General features: G+C 34.4%; 1 protein-coding gene across 2 annotated transcripts; it reads left to right on the top strand.

Moving 5' to 3' along the window:
- The first annotated feature begins 12,064 nt into the window (after window positions 1-12,064).
- On the top strand, window positions 12,065-17,363 carry LOC144710438 (uncharacterized). Of its 2 annotated transcripts, none has more exons than XM_078584207.1 (5): window positions 12,065-12,616; window positions 13,586-14,087; window positions 14,660-14,861; window positions 15,542-15,961; window positions 16,940-17,363. In XM_078584207.1, the coding sequence occupies exons 1-5, from the start codon at window positions 12,340-12,342 to the stop codon at window positions 17,273-17,275; spliced, it is 1,737 nt and encodes a 578-aa protein (XP_078440333.1). In that variant the 5' UTR covers window positions 12,065-12,339; the 3' UTR covers window positions 17,276-17,363. The 2 variants fall into 2 exon arrangements, with proteins under 2 accessions (XP_078440333.1, XP_078440334.1); XM_078584208.1 differs by having other exon boundaries at window positions 12,070-12,616; window positions 15,545-15,961.
- The last annotated feature ends 5,007 nt before the right edge of the window (window positions 17,364-22,370 follow it).

Genomic DNA, 22,370 nt, shown 5'->3' with positions numbered 1-22,370 from the left:
CCCGAACCGTCTCAACGCTCCGCGCGCCATCACTATCCATCGTGGCATCTGCATGCCTTAGCCCCTTGTTGGGATATGGGCCCCCGCGTGGGGGATTAATCTCAGACCGCGGCGCAGGCATCGGCGACCTGCATACACAGCCTTGGCGGCCCATGAGCGCGGCTTATCCTGATCCGTCGTGCATGTGTGCCAGTAAGCACGAGAACCATAAGGACATTGGCTTTAAAAATCAGAGATGGGGATCCACACGTTGAACTCGGTTTCCTATCCCAAGTCCAAGTATGTTAGGTTTCCCCACAAGCATGTGAGTCTTGCATACTCCGCACAAATCACTCAGGTGTGTGTGGAGGAGTAAATGGCTGCTTTGGAGCCTTAAAACAAGTCATAGATTTTCATCCCCTTAGAATGTAAAATTGCGCATGACACATCTACTGAATAAATATAATAAGAAAAAAATGCATAGTTTTTGTAGCAATGGAGCAGTTTTTGTTACCGAAGTCTTAAATTCATGCAAATTTCTTGGCATGGGAATTTGGGTTTCTTTAAATGAATTTTTTTTTGATATTTTCAAATGCACGCATGGAGAAGTCATAGATTTGCATCCCCTTAGTATCAAGATGGCTTTATTGTCCAAAAACTGTTATTTCATGAGCGTCCTCTTATTTTCTTAAAGTTAACTGGATTAATTTTTTATGATTTTTCGTGAAAATCAATTATTCCCAAAGTTAGTGGTATTTTCATTAATATTATTACATTAAATAGGAAATTTTAGTTGTTGAATTGAATCTAACAATATAACAAAAGTCGTACTTTTCATTTTCAGTATATACCACCGAATGTTTAACTCTGGCGAGTTTTTATTCTTATACTATTTTAAATGTGTTAAAATTTTTATGCTATGATTAGGGTTGACCCTCTGATGAACTTAAATTTATAACTTAATTAGTCATTGATAATTTTGTTACTCAATAAATCTTACGTAAAGAATTAACTCTTAAAAGTTGGATACCGATGAGCAAGAGTCTTCTCCACAATATCTGTAATTGAGGTATTAAGGAAATTTTAAATGATTATTAGGGAGTGAGAATGGATATTTTATATGATAATAAATAAAGATAAATATATGCAAGATGATAAGGTGATAATAATAGATATTATATGCGGAAATATGGAGAATATAAAAATGGCTGAAAGATGAGGGAGAAAAGGGTAGAAATAAGAAAGGAAAGCAATTAATGTTGATATATGGAATTAGGGGCATGATGAATGATGATACATGAAGATCATGAAGGCTAAAATAAATATAGAAAGATGAATGTGGATGGATGGACAGGTTTCGGGTAGAAGAACGACAATGTACGTTCAAGGAGCTTCCCGAAAATCCTTATGTTCTGCCACGATCAAGGCAATTTGGTGATACAAAAGAGCCCCTTCATCTATCTTTTTTTACTCCAACTTCAGTTAACCATCTCCAACAAAAATTTCATGGCTCTCAAAATCACTTTATATTGATGGGCACTACTAATTTAAGAGAGCATTTAATATGATTTTATACATGGATAAGATGTTCTTTTTAATCCCAAAATTCCTTAATGGATTGTTAGACATCGCCTTTTGAAGTTGGATGGTTCAAAGTTGTTGACTTTATTCCTATCCCTGCCAGTCCATGTGAAGATTATTTACATGTCTCAAAAATCCTTGAAATGGTCAAAGATTCAATAGTATTTCTGAAATAGCTCATGATTGGTTTCTGCATCTGGATGTTCCTACAAGAGATTTAAAATATACTGCAATCATAATTGCATTTAATACCTTGTCTATTGCCGAATCATGCTCCGCACATGTGCAAACGTGTGTCAGTGAAATGTTAGCATTTTTATGATTTCAATTGGTTCTCTTTTTATATTGATACATTTTTTGCATGCCCATCACATTTTATTTGATTTAAATATGTATAATTCTTTACATTGTCAATTTTTAGACACCCCAATTATCATTTATTAAAAGTTATGTCTGCACTTTCTTTCATATGCCATGTGACCACGACTATAAAAGGGGAAAAATGTCAGGATTTGGTTGGTGCATTAAAACATCACGGATTGCAATTCATAATGGCACATTTTCGTAATGATATACGTAGTCAATAATTGGGCATATCTTCAGACTGGCTGCAATTTGCGATGAGGCTTTCTTTTTTTGCCTCAAATTTCAACTTCAATTAGGTTATTATTTTACACTGATCTTCATTCTCAATTTATCATAAAATGAATTCTATCTTTAAATAAATATGACTCCAAAACTACTTGGCCCACTAAATAATTTTATGGGCTCCAAGCAGACTTCTCCTTGTCAGTAATTATTATCTTTCCTCATGATTTATCATAAATATATTTTAGATATTAACCATGTATTCCCAAGGATATAAATAAATTTTATGAAACATGTTATCTAAACGTGGATACAATACTTTAAAAGTCTCCCTCTAAATTTAGAGTTTATTTTGTTTCCACTTTTGGTTGCCTCTCTTTGATTTTAAAAAAATCTGCTCTATTGATTTATTTATATCATTATTTTTATGTTTATTTTTTTATTCTAAAGGCCTTTATTTGGACGAACAATTTAAAATGATCTGTAGTAGAAAACTTTAACGGAATCGTAACGCCATCAACAAAACATTGAAACAAAGCACATGTGCATGGATCGCATTTGTAATTTCTTGGATCTTGGAGCGAGATAAGTCGAGCTGCTCCCAAGGATATAAATAAGTTTTATAAAAATGTTATATAAAAATGGATAAAGTACTTTAAAAGTCTTCATCTAAATTTGGAGTTTATTTTGTCTCTACTTTTGGTTGCCTCTCTTTGATTAAAAAGCTTTCTGCTTTATTGATTTATTTATATCATTATGTTTATGTTTATTTTTGGGTTTTAAAGACCTTGATCTGGATGAAAAATTTAAAATGATCTGCAGGGGAAGACTTTAACGAAATCGTAACGTCATCAACAAAACATATAAACGAAGCACATGTGCACGGATCGCATGTGTGATTTTTTGGATCTTGGAGCAAGACGAGTCGAGCTGCTCAAGTGTGCTGCCTCTAGATGTATACCAGTGATCCTCGCCACTTCGAATCTCCTCCTTCACCCTTGTGAAGTCTGTTCACCCTCTGACATTTTCGTTATGTTGTCCCACTCACATCGAGAGTGGAGAGGAGGTGAGGAGAAGGGAGAATAAGGGGAAGGCCCTTGAAAAATTGTTGCATGAGTGAATTTCTTTCAAGGCCTTCCCCTATTTATACTAAGTGGATGTTTTCATAAAATCCCCCAAAACTTAAGTATATCTTCGAACGTCCAAAGACCATTTGCGTGTGACCCTCTAGGCCCAGATATCGGTCTAATTAGTGACTCTAGCAGCCCAATAACCTTTCCTGGCCTTATAAATTAATTAAAAATATCAGCATATAGATTAATTAATGTTGGGTCAATTTAACTCAATCGATAAGTTGGCTCTCCAACACGTGGGGTGCCAAGCTACCCTCGTGCTGTAGAAGATACAAAGGAGTGTATATTCACTCTCTCATGGAACATGTTCATCATCGGTTACCATGTACATATAGTCCCTCATCCACTTGACGCTCCTAGGATGACTTATGGTATGGACAACTGCCAAACCCTAATAGGTCATCCGAGTTAGTATTAATGCATTCAGAAATCAATGATGTGCTCTTGTCTGATATTTCACTGCCTTTGCCAAGGGCTTCATCTAGTCATCTTCCTTGATATGTCACCTTTGATACAAAGGTTGGATGATCCCATCTTGACCACTCGATCATTTTAACGAACTTCTTGATGCATCCGAGCTTAGGCTATTTAAAATGCCATGATTAGAGACTCATAGGTCATAGTCAAAGTACAACTGCCCCTCCAAAAGATGTCTTTGGTGCCTGGAATCTAAGGACCACGTACACAACTGTGATGTGAAAAAAATTGATTGATAGTATGGTATCATACCATTAATGGATTCATACTGATCAATTCAGTGAACTCTTTCCACTAAAGAGCATCCACTATGTATGCTCAGTGTCTCCATACTAATGGCTACGGGATCGGTCATACTCATCATATGAGTGAGGCTATATAGTGCTATTCTATCTGGATAATTTGATCTTCTTCTTGAGTATCCTTTTAATAGGAATATTTAAAATACATGATTAAAGACTGGTGATCTCTGTATAACGATCTCATCATAATTCACTAAGTCTAATCATGTATTCATGAACTTCATTATAAGCATCATACGTGCACTATAATGATTATGTTCTATTAATGAACATAAAATGAAATATAGAATGAGTGATTGGTTTGTCGGTCACATATATTTCCATCACTTATTCTTATTAAATTCCCATTCGACACTAAAAAATGTAGTTATTTGGAAAAATAATACCTTAAAATATGGAGGTTAGACTCTGATCTATCTTATTTGGATTATAATACCCAAAGTTTGAATTAAAATCACACTAATTTATTTATAAACAATGTGAACATTTAGTTACACTAGACAATAGCCTTATCCTTATTAAGATGTTTTACTTAATTCACCTTTTCATCTTATCGTAGTTTTCATATAGTGTACTGATATAAGAGATTAAAATCAAATCCCAGTAAGAAACTGAATTTTAAGGTTGGGAGAGAGAGGAAAAAAAGGATAGGAGATAGATATTAAAATTATTCATATTTTTATTTAGTAGATTCCCTTTTTCACCATATCCTACTAGATCCTTTAAAATTCACACATACTAGGGTTTTGCAACCTAAAAAGAAGAAATCAAGTAAAACAAAAGTGGATGTGGAGCATGCATGTTAGGGGGCTTGCGTCATTGGTGCAAGAGCTTGGAGGTGGTAGCATGGGTCCCAAATTTTGCGGTGTTTATGTGTTGAGTTTTGAATGCATGAGGGCATGCAATGCCTTAGAATGGGTGAGCGAGCACACAACAACATCTGCATGACATGTAGCCAGGCCATGCTATTGGTAGCACCATAGCACCTGTGATCTCTATTTGCTCTAGCTATTTTCCATTCACTAAATTATAACACATCATTAAAAATCAAAATAAAATTAGAATCAACCAGTTAGCTCTAGGAAACTTGTTGGACTGAATTATAATAAGCATCAATACTTTTGATGATATCATAAGGAGGATTTATATCAAAATGGGATGATGCATAGAAGATGTTTAGAATAGGTGAAAACATGGACATTCAGATATTGAACTCATGTAAAATGGTAGAATTTAGTATAAAGATTATCATCTAAATATATATTTTCACTAATATAAAACATCATCCTACTAGTACATTGGACAATACATTCACTTGATTATAAAACTTATGTTTTAATATCCTCACAACGAAGTTGATTGTTACCTTATGTGGCTAAGGTATGATCTCAGGGGTATCCAACCCAAGGTGATGATGAGCCCTTATCATTTTTTTGAATCCCCCCAAGAAAAACACTAGGAAATAAGATGTAAATATATACTAATAAAATAAAAGGTTTGTGAAGCTCTATCATCCATGACCCCCAAGTCTTCCATGGAATGACAATGCTTGACTTCCTTTGAGTCGGCCTTGAAAGCCTCCTCTTATTGAACCCTGATAGCATTTACATTGTTGAAACCAGAAGCCAAATAGTATCCACTTAAATTTTGTTTATTTTCAAAAACACCTTCAAACTCTCATCATCTCTTGAAGTGCTTGAACAAGAATGAATCTATCTATATTTATCTTCTCACATATTACCAAAACTAGGGTAAAGGGCACGGTATTATTATGGGGAAGATGTGGAGTATGTATACGCTAAGGAAAGTGCACCTAGGATCTTAAGTTTAGCGGCATTACTTAAATGGATGCAAACAGTTCATTATTAGAGTGCCCATTTAAATGAAAAATATTAATGGAAGTCCCCTTAAAGTGTAGAGGATTTACTATTGTAGGGAACCTTATAAATAGGTATGGAGTACCCTTTTCCTTTTATTTTTCTTCATTAAACATTGCATCTATGATAATATTTATTACCCAAATGCTTGTCATCTTTGTCAACTTCATTGACACATTTCTCCTAAGATTCTTCACCATATGTTTCTTAGCTATATAGCTTCATTTATTTGAATGATCTAAGTTAATGAACTAGAAACACTCCACAAATATATTACTTGTATTAAGCCCAATCATCAAAGCAGTAAATGAGTTTAGTAAAAAACTCATTGGTTTTTTAAAATATTCAAAATTTTGCTTTAGTGAATATCTCATTCAACACATAAAAGGATAATTCCTTGATGACACATGAACACTTTCATGAATATCCAATTTTAAATGTATATTTTAAGGCACGAATTCTCTTAAGAATCATGATTGTCAATATATGATCATTCATCAATAAAAAAATTTTGTGTTGATGCTATGCATCACTAACTTGACTTGACTTGACATGGTTGCTTTATTGACATGGTTGGTCAATAAAACAATCTCCAATGGCATGATCTGATAAATTAGATAAATCCAAAAAGTGGGCCATCTTAGCTATAAGCGGCGAAATTAATGTAGTGATTAGCATTCTTGTTCCTTTCAGGGTTTAAAGATTCTGAGAAGCCTAGAACTATCAATCCAGGGCAAGAAGTTTGGAGCAAAGAATACGCGAATTGTCAAGGTTGTGATTTTTTTAAACAAAAATTCACTTTTTCTGATTACTTTTTCACTTATGATATGGGTCATTATTCTACTATTATGGCACTAATTTGAACGCTGATCCAAAGTACTTCATTGGATTTCATAGGAAAAGCTTTTGTAGGATTGGAAATTTCTGCAATTACTCCTGACTGGACTCCATTCTACCATCAAGAATGACTTTGAAATCATTACCTAAAATCTTCTGACAAATATGAGAAAGCCTATAAATATGAAACTATTATTATTGTATTGTTAAAGATTGATATATTGTTTAAAGTTGATGCAAAAATAGATAGAATTTCAGAAAATAGATTATTTCTGTATTTACTTCATAATGTTGAACTACATTTCATTTACAAACTTAATCAGATAAAGTCCCTTGGACTCGGTTAGTAATAATGAAATTACTAACCCGATAGTGGATTCCACCGCTTCCACTGTTGGAAATTGTGAAGTAAATGATTGAACCATCATATCATCCAAATAAATATAAATACCAAAAATTTTGAATTAAATACTATTAAAAATAACTCAATTGGCCCTTTAAAGAACGTGGAATGTCAGAACTAATAATGATGTAATTTTGTATCCCCAAATTTTAGACTTAATCACCAGCTCAAGTTTTAGCTCCCACACTAAATTTCAGCCTTTCCTAGAGTTTGGAGATTATTGTTTCTCATTTACCTATGATGTAGGAGCCACCCCACCAACCAGGTATGTGGACATGGTCTATAAAGCACTGTTACCACAAATGATCCACTTTGAGAAGGACTTATTTGCTTAGTCAATCATAATGTGAAAGAAATATCATAAGGGCCCAATATCTCAGCATCACCCTGGCCTAAAGCTTCACATAAACATTTATTGCAGAAACAATACATTAATTATAAAAAGCTATTGTCTGATAGGCTCGTTGGAATTGATATACAACCAGATTTACATTATATGTTATAGAAACACCTGAAACCTCAAGTTTTCATATTTCATCGTCTGGGAGTGAAATTTTTTTTTTTATCTTTTGGGCTTGATATGCAGGGTAAAACGTTCATTTTCTTTCATGAGTATGTGATTCATAATATTGCATATGCTTATAAAAGATATATATGGGGTTGGTGAATAATATCAATGAACCCTTTTTCAGCTCGACTCTTGCATGAAGACTCCTAAATACATCGGATTCTCTGACGTGTTTCCTGGCTCCTTATATTGAAATTAAGAGGTGTCTTTGACTTCATTACTTTGCTCCATCACGCTTTCCACTGCTTGTAAACTCGTGCCTTATGCTCCTAAAGCCATACCTTCTAAAAAAAGTCTCTCGTGAACTTGGTATCTGCTTGAGGTTAATACTTTTATGCATGGTGGATTTCTCAAAAATCTGTAAAAGGAGAAAATTATTGAGTGTATTGATGTAATGGGAAATTTTGCTTCCCATTCGGCAGAATACATATATTGTTTCAATTTTTGTGTGTGAGTTTTTTTCAGTAACCATAGATCAACATTACTTAGTTTTAATGTTAATAGTTTTGTTAGTTAGTTGGCCAAGGAATAACCTAAAAGGGGGCGGTGAATTAGATTCTCCATTTATATTATATTTTTATTTAATTAGCCTAGGAATTTTCTACCTAAGAAGTGAGGTAGCAGAAATGGGAGACATAATTATTTTTTTAGACAGCTTAGGCTAACCCTTAATGCAATTCGGGGGTATCTGTCTCGAGGTGATGATGTGCCCAAACCAAGTTTGTGTGAATTCCCCCCAAGAAAATCACTTGGAAAGAGGGCTTAACAGGATACCAAGAAAAAATAAAAAGTCGATGAAGCTTTGTCATACTCAACCCTCAAAGGCTTCCACAGAATGACGTTGCATAATCTAATTCAACTTAGCCCCCAAGCCTTCTTCCTATGGCCCTCAAAGCCTTAACCTGAGTGATCACAAAGATCTAGCAATAGCAGTATATTTCTGAATAATGTATTATCCTCAACAACACTTAGTATTGATGACTACTCAAAATAGTATTCAAGATAAGGACTAATTTTAAGTATTTCAACAAGAAAAATTTTATGTCAAAATTTTATTAATTCAGAGATAAAGATTCACAAATATAATTATGACTTCCCTTTAGAAATACCTCCTTGTTTGTGGTCGTTCTTTCTTCAGTCCTCTTCTCCTCCATGTTTTTCTTTGGATTAAATTCTTGATTCGCGTTTGACCTTTGAAGCTTAAAGCTCCAATATCTTTTTCAATCCAACACCAAATGTAATGACTCCACCAGGAACGGTTTCGTAACACAATTTCACACAATTTTTATTGTACTTAAAGTATTCAAAAATGAATCGGAGAATTATCCAGAGATCAATCTTTCAACGTCCTTTGTTTATCGCTCGATTCCTTCGTGTTCAACTTTAAACCCTTCTAACTCTTTACAAATTCAACCAAATGATGGAATTCAAATTTCTTTGGTTTTGTATGGATGTTAGAAACTATTCATATGTTTATTAAAAGCTCAAAATCAATATAAAAAATATACTAAAAATTATAAACTTATCACAGGGTTGAGGATGTGCAAAGTTTGGACCCAGTCTTCTTTTCTTTGAATCTTGAAATACCCTGCACCAAAAACCACAATTCTAAGTTCTATGGACTTTGATTGATGTTCAAAAAATGATCTCCTCTAAGAATTCTCAAAAACTTGTTGAAAATTGCTCCAGGAATTGAAAAGATCTCTCTAGCTTTTGGACTGCGATTGTTAGAGGGCAAGGAAAAGGGGATTTGAAATTAGGGCTCAAAACTGCATATATGGACCTCAAAATCCAAAAGGGCTTAATGGTAGTCTTTCAAAAGTTCAACATTCATATTCATTAATTATGATTAACCAATAATAATAATAATAATTTTAATTTCAATTTTTTATTTTTACAATTTCACCATCAATTCAAAATACCTTTCAAGAGTTAAGAGCAAAAACTAGACGTTATGCCAAGGACTTGAGATTTAAGATAATATTAAACTTTCAGATATGTTTACCAAATCATTTAAATAAATATATCACCATTGGATAATGATATCTTCATGTAATTAATTTTCATTAAATCATCAATGAATTCAGCCTTAAATACTCTAAGGTAGTAATTAAGATTTTGAATAAGTTATTCAACAAAGACAACTTCACACAAATACCTGAACAGTGGTAAAAACATTTTTTATATTTATTTCATAAAAATACAAGTCCTAAATACATGATTTGACTTATTCAGTGTATGGTCAAACTAAGTGCCCTTTTAATATAAATAATTAAGTGTAAGGTTCTTATTTTATCTTCACATACAATCAGTCAACTACTTGACTGAGGGCCTATTATGCTTTTATCACAACCCATATTGAGGCATGCATCACTTTGAACATTCATCAAAACATACGTTAAAGCATTGTGCTAAAAATGTCCTTAAAGCTTAATCTTCAAGTTTCAAAGTAGATAACATGTTTCTTAAATTTATTATAGAAATTTATTTTGGATCGTGGGTATCATGCATCATCAAGAGACAATCTAAAATAAGTTTATAACTTTTCATCGAAACATCATCATTCAAAGTAACTAGTTAAACTGAGCCCAACAATAGATCAATTACGGAAAACCTATTAGCAACCCATAGCTCTTCCTTACCTTTATATGGATTGCTATCTTTGGAGGGAGATCGATTTTAATGATATATTGGGGTTTATCATTATCCTCTCAAAATAATTTTTGGTCAGCTTCTAGATCCAACTGAAATATGTTATTTTGGAAAGAAATCTTTACTTTCAATAATAAAATGAATAATTGTGATTATGTTTTTTTGTCTGAGAGATAAAGAACTTTTGATAAGTTAACAACCAATAGCCTATGTGTTTTTCTTGGAGACAATATGGATCCATTAAGAATATTTAGTCCTTTCTTGAAGTTATGACAAGCTCATGGAATCTTATCAACATTTTAACACTAGCCTATTAAATTGGTAGGCTGTGGAGAAATAATATAATCTGAAGTCATATGTGCTAGTGAGTGCTACAAATATCCATGAAGAACCTGGTTTTTGATCTTCCAAGCCTCTAAAGAACATCACTGCAAGAAGTATAAAGAACTTTATTGATCAAGTGAAGATATTTAGTGATCCAAACATTTTGATTTTATGCATAATAAACTTATGGCTTATGATCTGAAGGATACAAGGATTTTGCAATCCTTTGTCTCATTCCCAAATACATTCTGAAACTCAAGTTAAATGACGGAAGAAAAACTAGTTTAACTATGGCCTATTATCCTTGATGCTAGATAGATAGAAAAGTTATAAGGTGGATAAAGTTCAGTTCAAATTCAAATTTTACATATTTTAGCATTACCAAAATAAATGCCTTAAATATTTTCTAAATTTTAATAAGGCCCAACAAAATCCAGTTTTACCCATCTTGTAGCTGTCAATAACAATTGATTTTGATCTATGTCAAAGTCAAACGTAATAAATTCTTAGTCAAATTTCAAGTCTGACCTATTCTAGTATTATCAAAAGAAGAACCTCCAACATTTTCCATCAATCCAAATTTTGAATGAAATCCAAGGAAATCCAGGCTATCCTCCTTGCAGCTATTCACATCAAGAAAGATTGACTTTTGATCTATGTCAAAGTAGAAGGGTAATTAATGATTCCTTAAGTTTCAAATTTTTTACCTATTTCTGTATGACAATAATAAAAGCCTAAAATATTGTGTGTGCGCCTAAAAATTTAATGAAACCCAAAAAAGAGAATCCAGTTTTACCCACTTTGCAACCTATTTCGAATGATTCCTTAGACATCAAACTTTTAGTGATCTTAGTAGTTCCAAAATAAAATCCTTGAATATTTTCCATTAATCAAAAATTTCTATGAGGCCCAAAAAAGACCATTTTAACCCAAAATAAAGGCCTTAATTGTTTTCAAATTCAAGTCTGCACTACCAAAATTTAAAAAAGCCTTCAGTAATAACAGTTGACTTTAGATCAATACAAATCCATTTTAAATTCCAAAATTTCAACTATTTTAACACAGCCAAAAGGAAAGCCTCAAGTATTTTCCACAAACCTAATTTTTTAAAGAGACCCAACCAGATCCAAAAACTGACCCATCTTCCAAAATTCTCTAGATCAAGAACGACTGCTTCCTAATCAATACAAAGTCAAACGATCTCATCAATCTAACCACCCCCCATCTCTACATCAGAACAGTAAATACTTCACACAATCAACCGCCGTCCACATTCAACCCTGCATGAAAACACACGTAAAGAAGAAGAAAAAAACGCGCGTTAACCAGCGGCAAACATCGCCATTAGCGGGCGCCGCAGTTTCAAGTCAACGGCGACCCACACGTAATTCCAAAGAATCCCAGCCGTGAATCCCCAATCGGACGGCCGGCAAGCCCTCCGGAAGAGCTTCCCAGACCAGGAGCGGGTGGAGAGCTCACAGAATAGCGAGAGAACTGTGGGCTTTGAACGAGAGAAGCTCGCTATAATAGAAGAGAAGAAGGGAGAGAAGGGAAAGACCAAGGCTAGATAACTGTTTCTTGAATTGGGTAAAGATTTGTTCTTTGCGAGAGGAGGGAAATGCCAGTGATGGTGGCGCCGCCGGTGGGAGCGGCGGAGATGGCGAAGGGGAAGATGGGGAAGAGTTTGGGGGGGATAGTGGAGAGATGGGGGGAAGAGAAAGGAGGAGAAGAGGAGAGCAAAGTGGAGTGGTTGAAAGGGCAGGTGGTGGGAGCGGAAGCGGAGTTTGAATCTCCGTTTGGCCGGCGGAAAATCACGTACTGTGATCATACGGCTTCCGGGAGATTTCTCCGCTTCGTTGAAGATTATCTGATGACGGATGTTCTTCCTTTCTATGGTTAGTTCGTCTTCGCCCTCTTCTTCTTTTTCTTCTTAGTATGATTGTGAGTTAATTCTGCCTTCTTCTTCTTCCTCCTCGTTTTGTTCTCCTCCGTATTCTTATTATTATTATCCTCTTCTTCTTCTTATTCGTTTTTCAATTATTATTATTACAATTCGTATTATCTTCTTCTTCCTCCTCCTCATCTAACTATTATTATTATTATTTTCTTCTGCTTCTTAGTCTAAATCGTATTAATATCTTCTTCTTCTTCCTCCTCCTCATCTTACTATAATAATTATTATTATTATTTTCTTCTGCTTCTTAGTCTTAATCGTATTAATATCTTCTTCTTCTTCCTCCTTCTAATCTTATTATTATAATTATCTTCTTCTGCTTCTTAGTCTTAATCGTATTAATATCTTCTTCTTCTTCCTCCTTCTCATCTTATTATTATAATTATCTTCTTCTGCTTCTTAGTCTTAATCGTATTAATATCTTCTTCTTCTTCTTCTTCTTCTTCCTCTTTCTCATATTACTATTATTATTATTATCTTCTGCTTCTTAGTCTTAAACGTATTAATATCTTCTTCTTCTTCTTCTTGCTCCTCTTACTATTATTATTTTTATCTTCTTCTGCTTCTTAGTCTTAATCGTATTACTATCTTCTTCTTATTATTATTATTATTATTCCTATTATTATTAATATCTTCGGCTTCTTATTCTTATTCGCATTATTAATTATTATCATTCTAATCTTCTTCTGCTTTTCACTCGTATTCGTATTATTATCTTATTATTATTGTTATTGCCATCTGCTTCTTCTTCTTATCATCATCATATTGGATGGGACATAATCGAGAACACTCAATCATTAACCACAATCACAAAGTTCTTCCGCGAACCCATGTTCCCCGTCGCTATCGATCATCAATAATACCATCAATTTATACCGTCATCACTGATACCATCATCAATACCGTGCAGGGAACACGCATACGGAGGACAGCTACGTGGGGCTCCACACCAGCGAGCTAGTAAAGCAGGCCAACAGCTACATCAAACGCTGTATGGGGGCTGGTCCACACGACGTCCTTCTCTTCTGCGGTTCCGGCTCAACGGCAGCGATCAAACGCCTTCAAGAAGTTATGGGAATTACAGCCCCGCCAAATCTACGCCATCTTCTTCTTCAGACAATTCCACTTCACCAGAGATGGGTCGTCTTCCTCGGGCCCTACGAGCACCACTCGAACCTTCTCTCGTGGCGGGAGAGTCTCGCTGATGTGGTTGAAATTGGGCTTGATGAATCTGGCCATGTTGATCTCGCCGCTCTTGAGACGGCACTGCTCTCGCCGGAGTTTGCCGGACGGCCTAAGCTTGGGTCCTTCTCCGCCTGCAGCAATGTTACTGGTATCTTCACTGATACTCGCGCCGTTGCGAGGTTGCTCCATCGCTATGGCGCCTACGCTTGCTTCGACTTCGCCTGCAGGTGCCAACACACTAAATCCTAAATCTTGGTTTCTTCTTCTTCTTCTTCTTCTTCTTATTCTTCTTCTTCATCATCAAAATTAAGTCTTTCTCTTGTTCTTCGTCGAGCCTTCTTCTTGTTCTTCTTCGTTGAGTTTTTTTCTTCATCATCGTGAAGTCATCTTTTTTGTAAAATCTTCTTCTTTTTACTGTCCTTTTGTTCTCCTTCATAAAGTCATCATCATTATCATAAAGTCTTCCTTTTTCATAAGTCATAAGTTTTTTTCTTTCTCATTTATTCTCATTTTACTTCTCAGAAAGTCCTCTTCTTCAGTCTCCTTCATGTTCTTCTTCTTTTTCAACTTCCTCAGTCACATTCAATTTCATCATCATCATCTTCTTCTTCTTCTTCTTCGTCTTCTTCTTCTTCTTCTTCTTCATAACGCCTTGTTCTTTTTCATTAATTCTTCTTCTTATTCTCCTTCTTCTTTCTATTCTTGTAATTCATAAACCCGTCTTCTTTGTATAATCTTCTTCTTCATCTCAAAATCCGCAAACACTAAAACCTCGTCTTCTTCCTCTGGTTCGAACCAGTGGGCCGTATGCAGAGATTGACATGAAGTCAGGAGAAGAAGACGGCTACGACGCCGTCTTCCTTAGCCCACATAAGTTCCTGGGAGGCCCAGGCAGCCCTGGAATTCTTCTCATGAGAGACGATCTCTACCTCCTCAACGGCCAAGCCCCCTCCACCAGCGGCGGTGGCACCGTCCTCTACGTCAATGGCTATCACGAAGAGGTACCCATCTTCATAAACACCAATTATCTTCTTACACTAACTCCGATTGATTTCATTCAAGAATTTATACATCATAGAGTTTAGATCAAGTCAAAAATCACATTATTAACATAGCTATGTCTCTTAAATGGGACTTTTTGATAGGCGAAAGTCTATTATATTACTTGCTATTGTCAATTAGGAGATTCAAACTCAACCCATTCTTCAAAGAACTTAAAACAGAGTCGTTCTTCGAAGAACATACAATCCCCACAACTAATTGAAACGAATAAATCCCGCGACAATTGAATCAGCTTAGTGGGATTCTACGATAGCTCAAAAGAACACGAACTCGATTGATTTCATTCAATTATTTATACATCGTAGAGTTTAGATTAAGTCAAAAATCACATTATAAACATAGCTACGTCACTTAACTAGGACTTTTTTAATAGTTGAAAGTCTATTATATTGCTTGTTATTGCCCATTTAGGAGATTCAAACTCAACCCATTCTTCAAAGAGCATGCAATCCCCACAACTAATTGAAACGTATAAATCCCGTGATAATTGAATCAGCTTAGTGGGTTTCTACGATAGCTCAAAAGAACAGGAACTGGATTGTTAGAGATGAAGAGAAACCCGCAAAAAAAAATCCATGGAGCTCGAGTTGTTCATCATTTTTTCCTATGGGTTTTGAAGCAGGAGACACTCTACTGCGAGAACTTGGAAGAGAGAGAAGACGCGGGGACGCCGCCGATAGTGCAGAAGCTACGCGCGGCGCTGGCCTTCGCCGTGAAGTCCTTCGCCGGCGAGCAGTTGATAAGGAGGCGAGAGGCGGAGCTACGGCGGCGGGCGATGGCGAGGCTGTTAGAGAACAAGAGAATAAGGGTTTTGGGGGGAGGGAGCGGCGAGAGACTCCCCATAATCTCCTTCATCGTCTTTCCAGGAGGAGATGAAGGAGAAGAGAAGCATTTGAACTGTCACTTTGCGACCAGGCTTTTGAACGATATCTTCGGCATACAAGCTCGCGGGGGATGTGCCTGCGCTGGGCCTTACGGCCATCTCTTGCTCGGTATCTCCCGGGAGCAGTCGCTTGCATACCGCGCTGTCATTCAGAAGGTAGCTTTTGCTCGTCTTCTTCCCCATCATCATCATCATTATCATTATCATCATCATCATCATCATCATCATCATCATCATCATCATCGCCGTTTTGTTATTCTTCTCATTCACCATCATCTCCTTCTTATTCTTCTTCTTATTCATCATCATCATCGTCATCACCTTCTTCTTATTCTTGTGATTCAACATCATCACCTTCTTCTTTATTCTTCATATTGATTATTGTCTTCTTCTTATTCATCATCATTATCATGACCGCCTTCTTATTGTCCTATTCATCACCTTTTTATTCATCTTCATCATCATCGCTTTCTTCTTATACATTAACTTCATCATCATCACCTTCTTCGGATTCTTCTTTTTCTTCTTATTCATCAGCCTTACCATCTTCTTCTTCGTCTTATGTCGAATCACAAGAATATTAATCATCAACATAACTATGACCAACATGCTCTTTATCATCATCTTCCTCACCATCGTCTTCAACATCCCATCCGCCGCCACAACCATGACATCATTCTCCTCGTCATCTTCTTCAACATCATTACCATCAGCCGACATCATCATATTCAGAATAATTATTATCATCATCGTCAACATACCCATGACCACCATGCTCATCATCATCGTCTTCAACATCCCATCGCCACCACAGCGAACACCACCATTATCCTCATCATCTTCTTCGACATCGGTACCATCAACCATCGTCGTCATGTTCAGAATAATTATCATCCTCTGCGTAAACATACCCATGACCAACATTCTCATCACCATCATGTTCAGAATAATTATCATCGTCGGCATCAACATACCCATGGCCAACATTCTCATCACCGTCATCATCTTCATCAAAATACCCAGGACCATCGCTCTCCTCATCATCTTCTTCAACATCACTACCATCAACCATCATCATCATGGTCATTACAATTTTATCATCAACCATCATCATCATCTACTCATCCTGTGCAGGGATACCTGGGCATGAAGCCGGGCTTCACAAGGGTGAGCTTCTCCTACTACACGTCCTACGAAGAACTGGACTTCGTATTGGACGCCATAGAATTTATAGCAGAGCACGCCCCACGCTTTCTCCCTCTCTACGACTTCGACTGGAGAACCGGCAATTGGGAGTTCGTGCGAGGCCGCTTGGCGGCGCCGCCGCTGACGGCGGCGACAGCGCCGCCGTTCGCCGAATACATGCGCGTTGCCCGGGAAATGGCAGCGGCGCTGCCGCCGACGTCGGCCGTGTGTCGGCGGCCACCGCCGGAAGATGTAGATCCAAAACTGGTCACGTTCATGGTGTAATCTAAGATCGAAGCTGTAAATGTTTTATATCATTTATTCTACGGTCGATTGGTGCCGAGTTTATAAAATATATAAAATTATTCTTCTTTGTTCGTGAATACCGAAATCAAAACTGCAATCTCGATGTTGGGTATTTTAAACTTTGGATGTTTACTGTTTGAAGATGAAGATTAGAAGCTGGTCACGTTCATGGTGTAGTTTAAGATCAAAGCGGTAAATGTTTTCTATGATTTATTCTACGGTCGATTGGTGCCGAGTTTATAAAATATATAAAATTATTCTTCTTTGTTCGTGAATACCGAAATCAAAACTGCAATCTCGATGTTGGGTATTTTAAACTTTGGATGTTTACTGTTTGAAGATGAAGATTAGAAGCTGGTCACGTTCATGGTGTAGTTTAAGATCAAAGCGGTAAATGTTTTCTATGATTTATTCTACGATGGATTGGTGCCGAGTGTATAAAATATATAAAATTATTCTTCTTTGTTCGTGAATACCGAAATCAAAACTGCAATCTCGATGTTGGGTATTTTAAACTTTGGATGTTTACTGTTTGAAGATGAAGATTAGAAGCTGGTCACGTTCATGGTGTAGTTTAAGATCAAAGCGGTAAATGTTTTCTATGATTTATTCTACGATGGATTGGTGCCGAGTGTATAAAATATATAAAATTATTCTTCTTTGTTCGTGAATACCGAAATCAAAACTGCAATCTCGATGTTGGGTATTTTAAACTTTGGATGTTTACTGTTTGAAGATGAAGATTAGAAGCTGGTCACGTTCATGGTGTAGTTTAAGATCAAAGCGGTAAATGTTTTCTATGATTTATTCTACGATGGATTGGTGCCGAGTGTATAAAATATATAAAATTATTCTTCTTTGTTCGTGAATACCGAAATCAAAACTGCAATCTCGATGTTGGGTATTTTAAACTTTGGATGTTTACTGTTTGAAGATGAAGATTAGAAGCTGGTCACGTTCATGGTGTAGTCTAAGATCAAAGCGGTAAATGTTTTCTATGATTTATTCTACGATGGATTGGTGCCGAGTTTATAAAATATCTAAAATTATTCTTCTTTGGTCATGAATACCGAAATCAAAACTGCAATCTCGATGTTGGGTATTTTAAACTTTGGATGTTTACTGTTTGAAGATGAAGATTAGAAGCTGGTCACGTTCATGGTGTAGTCTAAGATCAAAGCGGTAAATGTTTTCTATGATTTATTCTACGATGGATTGGTGCCGAGTTTATAAAATATCTAAAATTATTCTTCTTTGTTCATGAACGCTGAAGTCACAAAAACATTTAAAACTACAATTTTTATGTTGGGTAGTTAAGATTTTGGATGTTTAGCATATAAAGTTGTAGATCCGAAGCTGATCACGTTCACGGTGTAGTCTAAGATCGAAGCTGTAAATATTTTTTGTGATTTATTCTACGGTGGATTGGTGCCGAGTTTATAAAATATATAAAATTCTTCTTCTTAGTTCATCAAAACCGAAACCACAATTACATTTAAAACTACAATCTGGATGTTGGGTATTATTAATTTTGGGTGTTTAGTGTTTGAAGATGAAGATCCAAAACTAATCACATTCATGGTGAAGTTGGAAATCAGAGCTGTAGTTTTTTTCTAATATTTATTTACGATCGATTGGTGCTGACTTTATAAAATATTTTCTATTCTCCGGGCAATTGGTGCCGGATTTATGCACTATACTATCATTCATGTTATTTCATGAATCCTTGTATTATAATAAATTTAAAATGGAATATGGATATTGGAAATTTTAAATGTTGGATGTTTAATGTCTGAATATGTTGATCCTATTCTGGTCATTGCATATTCTAAAACAAGGCTTGTAAATGTTTTCTTTTATTTTTCTCCAATCAATTGGAACATACTTTATAAAATGTGTATTTTTATATTAGTTGAAATATGCCACAATCATAATATTTTTTAAAGGTACAATGTGGATATTGGATAGTTTAAATGTTTGAAGTCTGAAGATGTAGATCCAAATCTGTTCATGCTAACGGCATAGTCTAAAACAAGGCATGTAAGTGTAGTGTTTTATTTTTCTCCAATCAATGAGCACAAACAATATAAAATGTCTATTTTTATGTTAATTTTAAATTTCCAAAATCATTAATTACTTTCAAAATTAAAATATGGATGTTGGATATTTGAATTTTGGATGTTTTTGATATAAATATGTAGATCCAAAGGTGCTCACGTTCATGGCATTGTCTAAAACCAGGCCTGTAAATAATTTCAATATTTTTCCAATGGTCAGTTGGTGCTGACATTAAAATATACATATATCTTCATGTTAGTTCAGGTATGTCAAAATCACAATAACTTTTAAATGATGTTAGAAATGTTTGATGTTTGATTTAATGTGATTACACGTTTTTATGTAATTTTATTTTGATTGCAAATTTTAATGTGATTTCATTTTTTCAAATATGTTACATTTTTTATTTGGTTTAAATTTTTAAAAATTTTCATATGGAATGGTTGATGGTGTATTATGTTGATAGTTGATGAAGTAGGTGAATCTAAATGCAGATTTTCCTAAATCTAGATCACAAAAAAATAGATACTGAGCTTGAATATGTGAGATGATAATATCCACACAGCACATATGATATATACAAAATACTCGTTCATGATTATTTTGATAATCAGATATTTAAACATTAATGTCTATGATGTACCCTAAAAGTAGAGACCAAAGGGAAATGTCTATGTCAAAATCTGAGCCATAGAGTGAAGGTTATAGACTCATGCATGGTCCTCGTTATAATCTTCAAGTTGGGTTGGTGGAGTAATGAAGGCAAATTGCGTATTAATTTTTAATGCCGTTGTAATTTTAAGTTGCCTACAATGAAATAAATTTGATAAAAGATATAAACTCACACAGACTTATAGTTAGAGAAAGATCGTCTACGCAGTGACTGGCCTTTAGAGGTGTATTTAATAATTGATTTTTAGTAAAAAAGAGGTACTAATATAAGGATAATGAGTATAACAAGTGATAAGTAGTTAGTAAGTGATAAAATATTAGATAGGAAGGAGAGAATACCAAGTATGATTTATAATAGTAATATTAAAGATAATAAGAAAGTAGGATGTTGGGATGGATTAATAGTGTTAGAGTAAAGGATGATATTAGTATAGGTAGTGAAGAAGTAGCTAAAACTAATAAGATAGATATAATAGTAAGATACTATTGATACAAGATAGAAGATAGGTATAATAATAAAGAATATTATGACTTAATTAGATAGTGAAGAATAGATTTATCCTTAGTGAGTAGTTACTTAATAAGAGTAATTATTTAATAAGAGGAAAGAAGAAGAAGAAGAATGGGAATATAAATTTGATAGAGAAGGAAAGATTATTTAATTAGATGCAGATAAGTGAGCTAGAGAAGTATTTATTTATGCTAAGAATTTAAGATTAAGATTAGGAGATTTGGGGAGATAAGAAGGAATTATCTAATTATAATATAATTAAATAGCTAGATAGGGAGAGAGGTTAAATAAGGATAAAGGGGCTAGTAAGAGCAATTAACAAGGATTATATCTATATATCATTATAAGGTCGACTATAGTGGTAGAATATGATTTATATAGATATAGTATTATTTATATAGTTAATATATATTATATATTTTTTATAGCTGAAATTTGAGAGAAATAAGGGTAGTTCTATCAACACTCAAGTGGTGTTGGACAGAACATATTTTCCATAGACGTGGATATTACCCAACTATCCTGAAAAACATATTTTGCCAATTTGAGATCTAAATTGATTGAATTAGCATCTGTAGTCAAGAGATAGATCCCTTTGTTATTATCTGATAACACACAAATTATTGGGCTAATACTATGAAAGTTAAATATTCTTATGCATCAAAATAACTATACATGGGTGTTATTATATTTAGGATTACATATATTTTTAGAGTGGTATTCTGATTTTTTGGATTTAATGGTTTTCAAGGATTTTTCTACCTATCAATTTTTCATTCAAATAATCAATGGAGCCAAAATTGACATAGAAATCCCATAAGCACAATAAATGGTATCATTTTCATGGTTTTTTTTAATGTCGCTTCTAGTTTTTATCTTTATTAACAAGTTAATAATCTATTTTAGTAATTTTCTTGGAATAACATTTTTTTATTCTTGTCACTTTTAATTTAATAAATGTCAATCACATAGCCAATATGATCCCATCAACTCTCATTGCGGGTATTTTTTATTTTTACCAGTAAATTAACAAGGAGAATGCAATCTTAATGAACATATCCATCCAGAGTAGGAGCAATAACACAAATCATAATAATATATTTGGGGGGGGGGGGTTACAATAATATGCATATTATGCATTCATTTATATCATCCTTTACTAAATTTAATTTATAATTCTCATGATTGTGATGGATACTATATTTTTATGATATTTTCACCATTACCATGCCATTTCACTAAGTCTAAATTTTTATGTTAGTTGAAGGTTAATTATATCAGTGCCATGTTTGACCTTCCCAAGGTCAAACCATTTAACTTAACAAGGATGCAAAGAAAAAAAAGGCAAAGATTAGAAGAACCAAAGTCAACTTTCAAAGTGCTCCTAGCATGACTTCAAAAAGTCAAACTAGTGATTCATGTAAACTAACATTTTTATGTCTAATTCTTTATTTTATGTGGCATGGATTTAAATAACATGAAATTTGGAAACCGATGGAGACAATTTCATTCAAAATTTGCTATAAACTAAAACATATGAATTTTCTAAGTTATATATCTATTTCATAATATTAGTATTTAAATGATTATTATCCTTTATCTCTCTAGTTTCTTGAAATATAATTTTTGTAAAAGTATATTACCATTTCGCCCTCAATTCAACTGAAGTCAATAAGTTAGTCAACCTCAAGGATTTTAATTGCCCATTGATTTTCTTCTTATTTAAGAGCTATAATTATTTCACAAAGAATATTTCTAATAATTTCTTCAGCATCCTCTTTCCGGAAATATAAAATCATAAAAATTCTCCCTTTAAATTTATGAGTTGACGTG

Source organism: Wolffia australiana, chromosome 12 (assembly GCF_029677425.1).
Source record: "Wolffia australiana isolate 7733 chromosome 12, ASM2967742v1".
Lineage (NCBI taxonomy): Eukaryota > Viridiplantae > Streptophyta > Magnoliopsida > Alismatales > Araceae > Wolffia > Wolffia australiana.
This window is presented reverse-complemented; position numbering and strand designations above follow the sequence as displayed.